The sequence below is a fragment of the Neopelma chrysocephalum genome, unplaced genomic scaffold (assembly GCF_003984885.1).
Source record: "Neopelma chrysocephalum unplaced genomic scaffold, ASM398488v2 Primary Assembly neopelma1_22, whole genome shotgun sequence".
Classification (NCBI taxonomy): domain Eukaryota; kingdom Metazoa; phylum Chordata; class Aves; order Passeriformes; family Pipridae; genus Neopelma; species Neopelma chrysocephalum.
Genome location: NW_020897689.1, coordinates 10,785,428 through 10,798,781, shown reverse-complemented (window position 1 = coordinate 10,798,781; position 13,354 = coordinate 10,785,428). Strand labels below are relative to the sequence as shown.

The following is a 13,354-nucleotide window of genomic DNA, read 5'->3' as shown; positions in this document are numbered from 1 at the left end:
CCTGTGTAATATTATGGTTTGTGGTATCTGAGGGTCTATCCTAAATGCCTTGTGTGATTTTTATGCATTGATTCCCTTTGTGACTGGCCATTTGAATCACTGAAATGAGCAGGTTTTCAGTGTTGGATTTTAATGCGGATGATCTAAAGTGAAATGGTACAGAACGTACCCACCACCCCATCTTTGATGTATTCTCCCCTGCCAAAGAAATTAAGAAATCACCAGTGACAAACCACTATCTTTTTGAATAACTGAATTAAGGTGGAAGAATACTTGGATGAAATATAATCTCAAATGTGACCATGAATAACTTCACGTGTTCAAGGTGAACCCAGCACAAAGTAGAAGCAGGGAAAGATGACACATCATAATTTTCTGGAGCTAATTTCATTTGCAAGCTAAAATATGCATATTAGTAATGTTGTTTGGAGTCTTGATATTGAAGGAAAATATGGCCTTGTATTTAGGTCTGTAATGCTTTTCCTGAATTGTGTAGATTTTCTGTTGCCTGTTGCAGTAATTGTTGTTTTGTGCTTCTGTTGTAAATGGAGACCAACAATATTTTCTTTGGTCTTTTAAAGTTGAATACTGATGCTTGTAGAACATCTGTTGTAGGACCAGAGTTTCAAATAGGGTATTTGAGCACTGGCTAATTAATAGTGTCACCAGGAATTAATAGCAGAAAAGCTAAAAAGATGCTTTAACATTCTAAAATCTCAACATTTTTAAAATAACAAATGAGAAAGCAATGTGGTAGAGATGATGTCAAATACAACAAAACCCAGGTTTATCTGCTTCTGTATAGGACCTTGTCTGGAACCTACTAAAATGTTTTCAGTAAATTCCACTTCACTGTTAAGTTTCTTGGCTTCCTTGGGCTCTTGTTACCTCAGATAAGAAATACAAAGATTAAGTAGGTGTACTTTATGTTGATGAATTCTTACTATTTCACACTAATAAACTGAGCAACTGGTAGAAGGGATGAGTTTGAGCTAAACCTTGGCAAGCTTGAGGTCTGAGGTAGCTATCCAAAAGCCAAGACATGTCTTAGGATTTTAGCGTTCTAAAAATTTGTGGAAATGTTCAGTTCCTGATGTTTTCAGTGGGTTTGCCAAACAAGGAGACAGCCATGAAACAAAGAGGAGAGGATCTGGGGCACATGTAGATTCAGGTTGCAACACAGAATCTCCAAAAACAATTGAGTTGGAAGACTCAGAGATTCAATGGACTTAGAGAAACTCAACCTGTACTTTTATTTGGAATCCATGCAGCAGAAGCTGAACTAAAAGGAGAGAATGCCCTGAATGAAGTAATTTAGTTTTCAGCTTTGGTAATTGAATTATGAACTAGGACCTTTTCATAGATTGTATTTTCTTGCTAGGAGAAATCAAGCTGAATTGGAAAATTTTACTGAAGTCTTTCTGTCAATTTGGTGGCTTTCCTGTAAACACCTGTTATCTGGAAACTTTCTGAGGGTGCACTTGATCACACTGTCTGTGTCATTGATGAAGATACTGGAGAGCAACGGTTCCAAGACAGAGCACTGAGGGACACCACTTGTCACCTGTACAGTTATGTGTACAGTTATAGTTTTAAAATTATGAAAATCTGAACAGAAACTGAGAACATGTACACAAGACACTCAAGAAATGTGTGGTTCTGTCCAGCATTAATAACTGTTTATTGAGAAAGCATGTGGGATATGAAAGTCTGTGGAATTCCTTGAATACAAGCTTCTGTGAATGGCCATAGGATGCATAATTCAACAAAAACTGGATTTGATCATCTGTTACTCAAAAAACATAATGATTTTTTCAAGAAGATAAACAGGAAAAAAATAAACCAGTAAAAAATATTGAACTAAAACCCTTGATAGCTTTCCATTGTTGAAAAAATTCTGAAGCAAATAAAAATCAAGTCACGTATATGCTTTTGTGGAAGAGGGGTGAATTAATCTTATGTGAAACTAACATATGTATAACAGTTAACCAGTTATTATTAATTGGAAATTTGAAAAACATTCTTTTAAGTGAAGGCATTTTTATTATCACATGATAAAAACAAAACCGAGGTTCTTTTATTTTAAATGTGTGAAGACATGACTACTGCCTTGCAAATATTCATATACTGAAATCTGAAAATCACAGCATTAGTATTTATTACTAAAAAGCTAGTGGTGATGTTGAATGACTAATAGTTTAACTTCACTATAAGGAACTTTAAAATATCTTTTGGTTATGCCTTATGAGAATTAGATGTTCATAGTTTAACTTGATTGTTAGAAAAAAATGGAAAACAGTTCCTTTACTTTTTTTTTGTATTAAAATATTGGTATTGCTTCTCCATTTTGGGGAAGGTATATAATGGCAATATCACTTCATAAAGTTTTAATGCATTTTTGGCAGGTTTAAAATTGGGCATGGAACAGGACACTTGGGTGATGATCTCTGAGCAAGGAGAAAGACTGTACAAAATGATGTGCAAACAAGGGAATCTCATCAAAGACAGGAAGAGGAAATTAACCACTTTTCCCAAATGCTTTCTTGGAAGGTATTATATGCGTTTGGTAGCATGAATTTTTACCATATAAAAACACATTTTAAATCTTCTTTGGGATTCTGTGGAAACCACAATTCATTTGCAATGTCTGTGAGGCCTATTTGCCTCACAGAGTTTAGCCAAAATGTAAATTGGTCTGCCTGAAATTTATGAATATATATTCATATTGCAAAGTAGTTCTGTTAAAGAGACAAGACTGCAAAGGCATGATGAAAATATGAAAGTGTGTCAAGTGAATTAGTTTGTTTAAAAAAATGAATCTCAGCTTGTTTAATGCGTTTTGTCTCTGTAATGACTAGTTTGGAGTGTAAAGTTTATTTATTATTTATTCCACTTAAAACAATCTCTGTCTCTAAAACTGCTCCTATCCTCCTCTTGCTTGAATGTCAGGAACAGAGTTACTAAGTAAGGTTTATGTAGTTAAAAATTTACCCATATTATCAGGGGGATCTTTATAATGCCATATTATACCTACAGCTTAAGACTGAATGAAAGAGAAAGAAAGAGATACCCTAAAAATGTGTGTATGGAAAAAAAGGGTTTATCGCTTATTTCATTTGACCATAAGATGGTTAAGCATGAAAAGCACTTTTATAAAGCACAGCAAGTTTTACACAAACAAATTGTAAGGAAGATACCACTGGGTTCAAAAGTGGAAATGAAACTTGAGAGATTCTTATGTGCTGTCAGAAGTGACATAGTTGAAGAGAATGGAAACCAGGATTAAGATTAATGATTGAGTTATGGTTGAGTCATATTTCCTCAGTGAAGTTGTTGGAAGCAGGTAAAGAATACACTCATGGTGAGGAGCTGTTTAAACCTACCGTCAAATGGGTGCTTTTCTGTACTGTGTTTGGAGTGGACCCTTTTGAAGAACACTTCTGCCGGCCTCTGGGTCACCCATGACAGTGAAGGTTGTACTACCTCATTACACTTTTGATTTGTAACCTACACATATGCTGTAAACTTGATGTCTCTGAACTGCATCAGTTTTATTGTGATACAAGGCAGGCATTTCCTGCACATGAAGTATATACTTTGTGTATATGCTCAGGATGTCATATCAGACACACCTTGGAAGTAACAAGCCCACTGTTCTGTCATTCTGTGGTTATGGTCTGTCGTCGTGACATATCTGTCCTGGGCAGGTGCAGTATGTGTGTCTGGGATTGCCTTATGTTGGTCTGCCTGGTCAAATGTGACTATGCTAGTTTAGGAAATCCCAGAAAACATGGAAAGTCTTCACTATGTGCCAGGTAAACTTTATGCATGGAATACTTCTGAGCAGAAAAAAGGAAACATCTCGTGGGAAACCGTATGTGTTTACATCAAAATAAAGGGGGTATGATAATTTGAAGATCACTAGGCTTAAGAATCATTCACTAGACTAGTTAGAAACACTAGTAATGGAGATGGAAATACAGTAGATTTGGTAGTATGACATGTAAAGTTTGTTTTCTGTATCTGTTTTTATTTCAGTGAATTTGTGTCCTGGCTGTTGGAAATTGGAGAGATACACAAATCTGAAGAAGGTGTTCATCTTGGTCAAGCTTTATTAGAGAATGGCATTATCCATCATGGTAAGTATAGTCAGTTTTAAATTACTTCTTTTCAAGATAATTATTGTAATTAGAGTGGACTTAATTTTGTCTGACAAAAATATGGTCTTGTTAACCCAAGATGGCTTGTTGAATCTGCATTATATCCTTCCAGGGACCTCATGAGCCCATCGTCCATGCACAGCAGATTTACTGGGAAAGGTTTGATTGATTTAATCACATTACATCTATGCTGTTGGGATCACAACATTGAAAATAGGGACCTAGAGAAACATTGCTGTTCTCTTGTAAGCAAAAATAAATTCTGGGGGAACACAGAACGGTACACTGTTTTTAAGGATTTTAATCTTTATTAAGGCCAGACATTTTAGGGATACATGTTCAACTAAGAATTATGCAAGAGTGAGTCGCAGTTGGCTGTTGATAAATGTGCCTGTTCATCTGTTAGGTATTACAACTCAAGCTGATGGAATCCAGCCTAGAACCCAACAATTTAATCTTTTGAATTTTAAGGCCTTCTTTTCACTACATTATATAGTTACTAAAATTTATATTTTTATGCTGAAACTTTAAGTGAATTCTCTGCATTTAGCTCATTGTGGAGAGACGTATCTCTCAAATGGCCAATAAGAATGTTTGATTTCTGCAGGTAATTACCATTGGCAGCATTTTTCTCTTTCCAGAGCAGGTCCTCATCTCTGTCCCTATTACAAGGTATAGTCTAACAGGACCATATAAATGAACTGGAGAAACTTCTGGTTTTGAAGGCATATTTGGCATACAATAGATACAGTCACTTAAAAAGCAAATGATGAAACAGCTGTCAAGTTAGCTACTGTTCCATCATAGATCCAGGGTGTAAATTTAGATGGATTCATTGATAATATACACTTCAAAACTCCATCTAGTACACTATTATACTCCATCCAGAAATGAATTTAATACTGATTTTTGACTGAAAAGAAAGTGGAAGAAACATAGTGCCGCTTAGCTGTGTGTGTTCTAAACACATGCAGAGTAGGAGGAAAAAAATTAGGGTTATTCATCAGTGGTCATGTAGCCTTTAATTCTTTAATGTCAGTCTACATGACTTTCCTCCACAATCATTCAAATGTCAGATGCCATTATGTTTACTACACACAGAGAATTGTTTTCAATGAAATCGTTTAGTTGCCAGATTCTTCTCCTGATCTTGTAATTTATATCCTAAATGCAATCATAGAATTTCTCAATACAGAATCAAATGAATATTGTGTAGTCTCATGAGATAAAAGGGTAATTATATTAGAGCATAGAAATGTAAGCCAGACATGCTACTTTGAATAGTGGATCCAGCTGTGGTTCACTGAAAATAGCATTCTTAAAATAGAGTTGAATGAACCATCTGTTTTCACAGAGGGATCAAGGGAGAAAGAAAGTTTGGCTGTTATTTACATTGCAAATATTGCAGAGGTCTTTGTTAGAGTTTGCATATTCACTAGGCCATCATTGTCACTGTGCTGGAGTTCATTCCAGCAATGACAGAACCGTGTTGTGATGGGCACTGTTTTACTTCCTGGTGTGTGAACTCTTGGAAGTAGAAAAGTTACGGCTTTTCCTTTTTTTTTTTCCCTCCACTTTATATAAGGGGAAAAATCTTGTTGTATCTTGCTATGCTGCTATTTTAAATCCACCTGGTAGAATTCTGTGATATCTGAAATTACTTGTATCAGTCAGTGGGCTGAGATACTTGGTCCAGTGACTTGCTCATGATGATGAGAAATGGCAGCTTTGTCTCAAGTTAGTAAGGAGCTTTGTAGTTACAAAAATAAACTGAATATCAGATAGTTTTAAAATGAATAGGTATTTCTGTGGCTGCACGGTTTCTTGGACTGATGTACTGATGTGATTTAAAATACACTGGCAAAGAAGTAAATGAAAAGACCAAATGTGTTCCTTTTTCTTAGTCTGTGCCATATAAATATGTATCCCAGCATAAATGTAGGTATAATGTTGGAAGTGATATGTAAACTGACTTGGGCTTTCTTATTTTAGTGGTAATACAGCTTTTCATCAGCTGAAGTGTTTGAAACTCAGGATGTGCCAGCCCTGTGGAACTACTGCCTTAGTTTCTGGTGCACTGTGGTTAAGTCAGGACTGCAAAGACAGAGTGGTACTCGGAGGGCATAGCCTGCTGTGTTCATGATGGGCATGCAAGAAAGGAAAGGTGCTTTGTGATCCCGGTTCCCTCTCAGTGCATCCCTGTAATAATAATGAACAACTTGGCCTTAGGCAAAACTGTCCTGGTGGTTTTTCTATTTTCGGTACTTGGTGGTTATAAAAGCTCTTAATTTATGTTAATCTAGTGGAATATGTTTTTTCTTCAACCACGAGAATTTTTTCTTAATTACAGAATTAGAAGATATCTTTTTCCCCGAGTTAAATGGTCACAATCCATTAAAATCCATTTAGATACTTACATTAGGCCTTATGTGTGAAAATTTTTTAGTCTATATCTGATGTATTTAGAAGCAATGATACGTAAAAAGCTTAGAAATTATTTTGGATAATCACCTTAGCATGAACCATTAGTTCAAGGCAATTGGAATAGTGTCCTGGGCTTTCCTATTAGTAGATATATCAAATGCAGGTAGAGAAGTTATTTTCCTCTAGCACATGACACTAGTGAAACCATTTAATATATGAAGTTCAGTTTTTATATCTGTGTGTCAGATGATGTGTGGAGATAGTAAAGAGCTTGAAGAAGCATGAAAAATGACACAGACAGAAGGCACCTTACTATACAAAGTTTATAATGCCTAACTAAGTTTTTGGAAGAGAATTATATATGGTGGCTTAATCACTTACACCTAACACTGTCAGGTGTCTTACTTTGATTAATGAAGACATTACATTACCCTTCTTTATCAATTGATGACATGTAAATTTAGTTTCAAAATTAAAGCTTACAACTGCAAGCAAAACTATAATTAATAAAAAAGTTATCCTAGGATGGTGCTAGTGCCTAATGCTGTCCTCAGCCATCAAATGGATTGGCTGTTTTTCAGAAAGACTTGCAGTAGTACTATTTCCAGGAGAAGCTTTGTATCCTATGATATGACTATTTTGACAAAACACTTGAAGTTTTGAGGTTTGGTGCTGGAATCTTGTGAAACACTGGAAATCCACTTGCTAAGATTTTTTTTCATGGGTCTTTGGGGAAATAGATTATCAAAATCTTTGTAATGATTGCCAGTCTCTTGCACTTATGACCTCTGCCTGTCTGTATATAGGGGAAGACATTCCCTCTCCCTTTTTTCCCGAGTTCAGGACTGGTCAAATGTATTGTGAAGGGTTCATATCTTTACCTAATCATTTGAGATTGGCCTCAGCAAGAGTGAGGACAGAAAATTGTGTGTAAGAATAGTATGAAGAGTTGCAAAAGAAGTCATATTTTGTCAATAAGCTTTGCAAAGCACTGAAGACTAGAAAGATTTGAGTACCTAAATTTCATGCTGTTCCCTATCTGTTTTCCTTATTCTTTGCCATGTGACTTGAAATTGTTTGGTTTTTTCTTTACTACTGAAATGTTCTAAGAAATATTGTCAGTGGCGTAAAGGAACTTAGAGGAGATGATCTAATTGGGCTTCCTGCCCTTCCTGTCTGAAATCTACCTGTTGCTGTGTAATGGGCTGTTATTAGAAGAAATGATGCTGACTTTTTTCTCTCTCGTTGATTTCTTCAGAAAGTAATCAAACAATACTTTTTTTTTTAAATTTAGTTACAGATAAGCACCAATTCAAACCTGAACACATGCTATATAGATTCCGATATGATGATGGAACATACTACCCCAGAAATGAGATGCAGGATGTGATCTCCAAGGTACAGAATAAAATAGTTGCTATTATTAGGAAGGACACATCAGAAACTGAGGCTCTGCTTGAAAAAAAATGTAAAGTATTATGCTGGAATAAACAACATCACCTCAGAGTTACCAGTCTCAATGTCAATCGAATTCAGTTTTCCATTTGGAAGATTTTGGTTTCTTGTTATACATTTTAAATAAAAAATGAAAGATTACTGTTATTTAGTTATAGTTATTATTCAGTGGTTTCATGTGCAGGATGCATTGCCTAGGTTTGTGGGGGATTCTGAAGCTGGTGTTTCAGCCTGTTGTATTTTTCAGTCCATTTTCATAGATACGAAGCTATAAGTAAGAAACTGATTTAAAATTTCTCTTAAATCTGAATGTCTTTTATTAGTGCCTTAACAAGGCAGTAAATCTATAGTCATGTAGATATTCAAACACACGTAGGTAGTGCTATACATCTGTGCTACTGAGCATAATGAAAAGATTGATCAAAGTTGCCTTTAAACTCATTAATATTCAAATTTTTCATGATTTTGAATCAGTCAAAAACGTCTGCATTTGGGTATTACATTACAGTGTTGTTCACTTTTTTGCTGGCACTTGTTAATGTAAGGGGCATCTAGAGGAATCTTCAGTACTGAACTACCAGGCAGAAGAAAGTATGATGGAATCTAAGTTGACACTGTTATGCACTGTTCTTCTTGCATGTTGTGAACATAATTGGTTTTTAATAGTTCACTAAGTAATACTGATGTGTTTTCCTTTTATAAATGCAATTTTCTGATGGTAGTTTCTTAAACTACTCCAAATGTTTAATTTTCTGGTTTTTAAATTAAAACATTTCTAATTGTTGAATATTCTGCATTTTTAAAATGAATTAGTTATAATTTCAATTTATAAGTGAAGTACTGATCTATATAATGAAATACAGTATTTTTTACTTTAATTACTCAGTTGTGTGTAGAGTAACAACCAGTATTTAGGACAACTGTAATGCATGGAGACATTGCTTTATTTTTTGTGTACTTTTCTTTCAAATTATTTCAAACCTTCAGAATTTTTTAGTGCTACCTTAAAGCTAATCCTTTTTGCATGTGTCTCAGCGAAGCTTAGTTTAGACTGGACATGTTTGCTTTCTCATAATTTATTCACCAGTACTGTTATCTGGAAACATTAAGTTTTGGCACATGAAAATACATAAAAATTTGAACAGACTCTTTTGCTATGTAAATGAAGTGCGTTTACAACATATAGGTTTCCTTACTGTGCCCATGCCTCTTATGCACTGTATGATGTGAACATGGGGTTAACACCACCTCTTTCTCTTTAACAGGGTGTACGACTGTACTGTCGCCTTCACAGTCTGTTTACCCCAGTAATTAGGTGAGTCCAATTGGGAAATCTTTAGAGAGTCATTTGGAAGTAGTATATAATCTGAAGATACTGTGTTTGAATGTAGAAACCTAATCCATCCCTTCGAGATTGGTCTTTTGAGAGTAATCAAATAAGATTGAAGGGCTATCAAGACAAAAAGTATAACTGAATCCTTAAGTGACTACCAACTCTGTTCAAGATGACTTTTTTAACAGGCTTCTAGAGCCTTCTAGGTCCTGATGGATATGCTTATATGCTTACCGTATATGTTAGTATACTCCTTCACTTACACTCCATTACCTTGTCTGGGGAGTCACAGCTGTAACAACACACCTGCCTTTATAATCCAGTGCCATTGTCACCCAAGTAAGATGTAGTCAGCCTCCACTTTTCTGTTTACATTGAAAAGTTTAATTAGTTTTTTTCCTCCAGAAGAAACTTCTGAACCATTATAAAATGCTCAATTCATGCTTGCACTAACTTGTTTATAAAATACAAATATTTTTCTGTTTCTTTTGAGCTTTTGTTTGATTTTTTAAAATCGTTTTGCATTGTTTTGAACAGGGATAAAGATTATCACTTGAGAACCTACAAATCTGTGGTTATGGCTAACAAATTCATAGATTGGTTGATTGCACAGGCAAGTATACACCTTTGTATTTATGTATGTTGTGCATTTAAATTCTGATCTGAAAGCTAGAGATGTATCAAGCAGAATAACATGCAAACACTTTGTGTAAGGGTTATTAGAACAGTGTGTGTAAGTGTAATCCTCTTACGCTGGTAAAGTAACACAATCATCTGTCAGCAGCTGTGCTGTTAATTCTTTTTGTGCTTCCTTATGTGCAATTGAACTTGAAATGTTTTAATGACACTTAGCTTTATGATTCACCATGTAACACTGTTCATGACTTAAAATTAAAGGAATAGGCTCTGCATAACCCTAAACTGCTAATTAGATGGACAAAAGTCAGTACTAGTTTACTGTCAACAACTCTGTTTTATTTTAAAGGAACTAGAAGCAAGAACAGGGTATCCTGTTCACTCTGTCAACATGCACTAGTTTCATAAAGTAAAAGTTTAAAACTGTGATACTTTTAGATTCTATTACATTCAATTTTTATGGAGTATGCAGTATTACTTCAGTGTTTACCTATTTATTTCAAAGTGTAAAGAGTTAGAGCGTGTAAAGGTCTCTTCCAACCCAAACTATTCTCTGATTGTATGATAAACCTGTATATTCTGTTTTATGTATGTATGCTAGAAATGTATATATAAAAGTGGTGATGATAAATATAATCTACATCTATTGCCATCCCTGTGAGATTATGCCATTGTGCACAGATTCCGTTTTGCTGCTATATTAAAATATATTAAAAAAATTATTCTATGGTTTAACAGGGAGATTGCCGGACGAGGGAGGAAGCTATGATATTTGGTGTTGCTCTTTGTGATAATGGGTTTATGCACCATGGTAAGTAAATACATTCTGTACAAGCTATGCTTACTTTCTTTTTAATGTTATCTACATAGTTGGAAGGAAATGCAGGTGCTGATAAAGATATTACAGCACAGATGGAAAATTCTTCTATTGTATCACTGAAGAGACCTATGCCACAGTCATCAGGAAAAAAATTAGCTATTGTATACTCTGAAAATTATATCCAATTTTATAGCATCTGCTGAGGAATTCATACTCTAAAGGATTTACCTGGGGGAGTTTTATTAGTCACTTTGCAAGAAATTTCTTAAGCAAGTAATATGTTTGCACAGATGAGACAATAAAAAGTTAGGATACATACAAGAAAGAAGTGTGACATTTTTGGGGGAAAGAATAAAGTATGGAGGAGCATGACTTCAAAAAAGTGAAGTGGTGATAATAGGAGAAAGTGGACTGGAGGAAAATGAGAAAATCGTAACGATAGCAGTGAACAAAGAAGGGAGAGGAGAGCAGAGATGTGTGCAGCACCAAAAATGGTGTGAACAAGGTCCCATTTAATACCATCAAAGGCAAGATTTCAGTGAAAGGATCAAAGTAGTAGGTCATTTACTGAAATGAAAAGAAGAAGGAATTATAGAAGGAATAATGTTTTTATCATCCTGTTTAGAGAAGGAGGGAGAATTAACATCCTCTCTGGTATTCTTCATTTTTTTTCTTTGACTTTTAAACATACAAACTGCATCCATCTGCTGTTCTGGTTGCTTCCTCATCCCCGCCAAACCTATTTCTGAGACTGAACCTGGCATGCTTCACCGTATGGAGGGTGCCAGAACTTGCTGGTGAGCATCTTCAGCAGCTGCCCAGCAGAACTCTTCAAAATCATATTTTAAGATCCCTTTTAGAAAGAAACCTTGCACTTTGCATTTTTACTAAAATGATTTCAAGCTAATGGGCTTTCTCAACTTGGTGGAATCCACATGTTGTAGTTGAAAAATGACCTTAGTGATACCTATCTGTAATGGATCCAAATAACAATTGTTGCATATGTTAAACGATTTCCCTAGATTCACACACACACACAAATACTTTGCTAGCATTCAATATGTGTATGCACGTTCAGTATTTTATGACTTATGAAAGACATGATATTAAAAAGTTCAAAATTAAAAAAGGATGTGTGGTTTTCTATCACACAGTCTTAGAGAAAAGTGAATTTAAAGATGAACCACTGCTGTTCCGTTTTTATGCGGATGAAGAAATGGAAGGATCAAATATGAAGCACAGACTCATGAAACATGATCTGAAAGTAGTGGAAAATGTCATAGCCAAGTCATTACTGGTGAGTGAAACTCGGTGATTGTATGCTTTGATGAGTAAAAGAATTGGTCATAGTGACAATAAATTTTGACTGTTTATTTAATGAGGATATACTTCAGCTTTTCTTAATGGCTTTCTGAACAATATTTTAAACAATTTTATTTTTCAGATTAAATCTAATGAAGGCACCTATGGTTTTGGTTTAGAAGATAAAAATAAGGTGCCAATTATTAAAGTGGTGGAGAAAGGATCAAATGCTGAGGTATCAAGTATTATAAATTATCTTCCCTGTTTGACTTACTTGATCACAGATGTATGTTTTGTGCATCAGATAGGAAAGTCTATAGTGGTAGAAGGTAACTGTGACAACTTTCCAAGAAGGCTGTGCTTATGAATCTTATTCCCTTTTTTTCCTTTGTTTTGTTTTGGTTTTGTTTTTTTTTTGTTTAACATGTTGCTCTTACCATTATGAACACTTATTTTCTGCTCAGCTAAATTGTCATAGTGAGTGATATAAAATCTATAATTTTATTTTTATGCATTTTATAATATTCCCACGATGACATTAATCCTGAGTGTAGTAAACATTTTTGATAGAATATGAAATGAGTATAGAGCTAGTCTGTGAGTTGCTGCTGATGTGTTTCATAGTAAAAGATGTATCAAGCTTTATATAAAGTCTAGAATTTGAGAATCTAAATGAATAAATTGCAGTCTTCCTGTTTGTTGGTATTGCTTTAGATGCTCTTCGGGTAGATTCATATTCTACTGAACTGCACAGGAGTCTATATATGTAAAGATAAAGAACGAGTCTCTTTCGTGAGGGAAAAAATTTGGACCTAGATTTCAAGGCTTTCTAAATCTCATGGTGGAATAGAAATTTAAATTATAAAAAGACACAGCAAATCAATAATATAATACAGCCACAGAGCTATATAGGTTGATTTCTAGCAGTCAGATTCTGCCATGATCTCAGATGGTGCTAAGGCTTAATGCATACCCTGAGCCACTCCTGTCGTTCAACTGGTTGTGGTTCCTTTCTTGTTACACCAAAGTTTAAAAACTGTTTTGTTTTGGAACTTAACAAATATTCACTTACTAAAATTTTAATTAGGTCTTCCTTTATGAAAAGAAGCTTTAGTTCCTTTGGAAAATGATGGATGAACAAATTAAGTATTGTCATAAAATAAATGGCTCAATCAAAGCTGTTGTGTTAATTAGTAAAAGTATTAACTGATATTGTAATACTCT

General features: G+C 34.8%; 1 protein-coding gene across 4 annotated transcripts in view; it reads left to right on the top strand.

The window, feature by feature from the left end:
• Window positions 1-13,354, top strand: part of PREX2 (phosphatidylinositol-3,4,5-trisphosphate dependent Rac exchange factor 2) — a 172,455-nt gene that overhangs the window by 69,181 nt on the left and 89,920 nt on the right. For all 4 annotated transcript variants that reach the window (XM_027698859.1, XM_027698772.1, XM_027698933.1 and 1 more), the window contains 8 exons: window positions 2,406-2,550; window positions 4,039-4,139; window positions 7,879-7,982; window positions 9,305-9,354; window positions 9,910-9,985; window positions 10,747-10,819; window positions 11,983-12,125; window positions 12,273-12,365. In XM_027698859.1, the coding sequence (XP_027554660.1) occupies window positions 2,406-2,550; window positions 4,039-4,139; window positions 7,879-7,982; window positions 9,305-9,354; window positions 9,910-9,985; window positions 10,747-10,819; window positions 11,983-12,125; window positions 12,273-12,365 (785 nt within the window). The remainder of the gene's footprint in view (window positions 1-2,405; window positions 2,551-4,038; window positions 4,140-7,878; window positions 7,983-9,304; window positions 9,355-9,909; window positions 9,986-10,746; window positions 10,820-11,982; window positions 12,126-12,272; window positions 12,366-13,354) is intronic.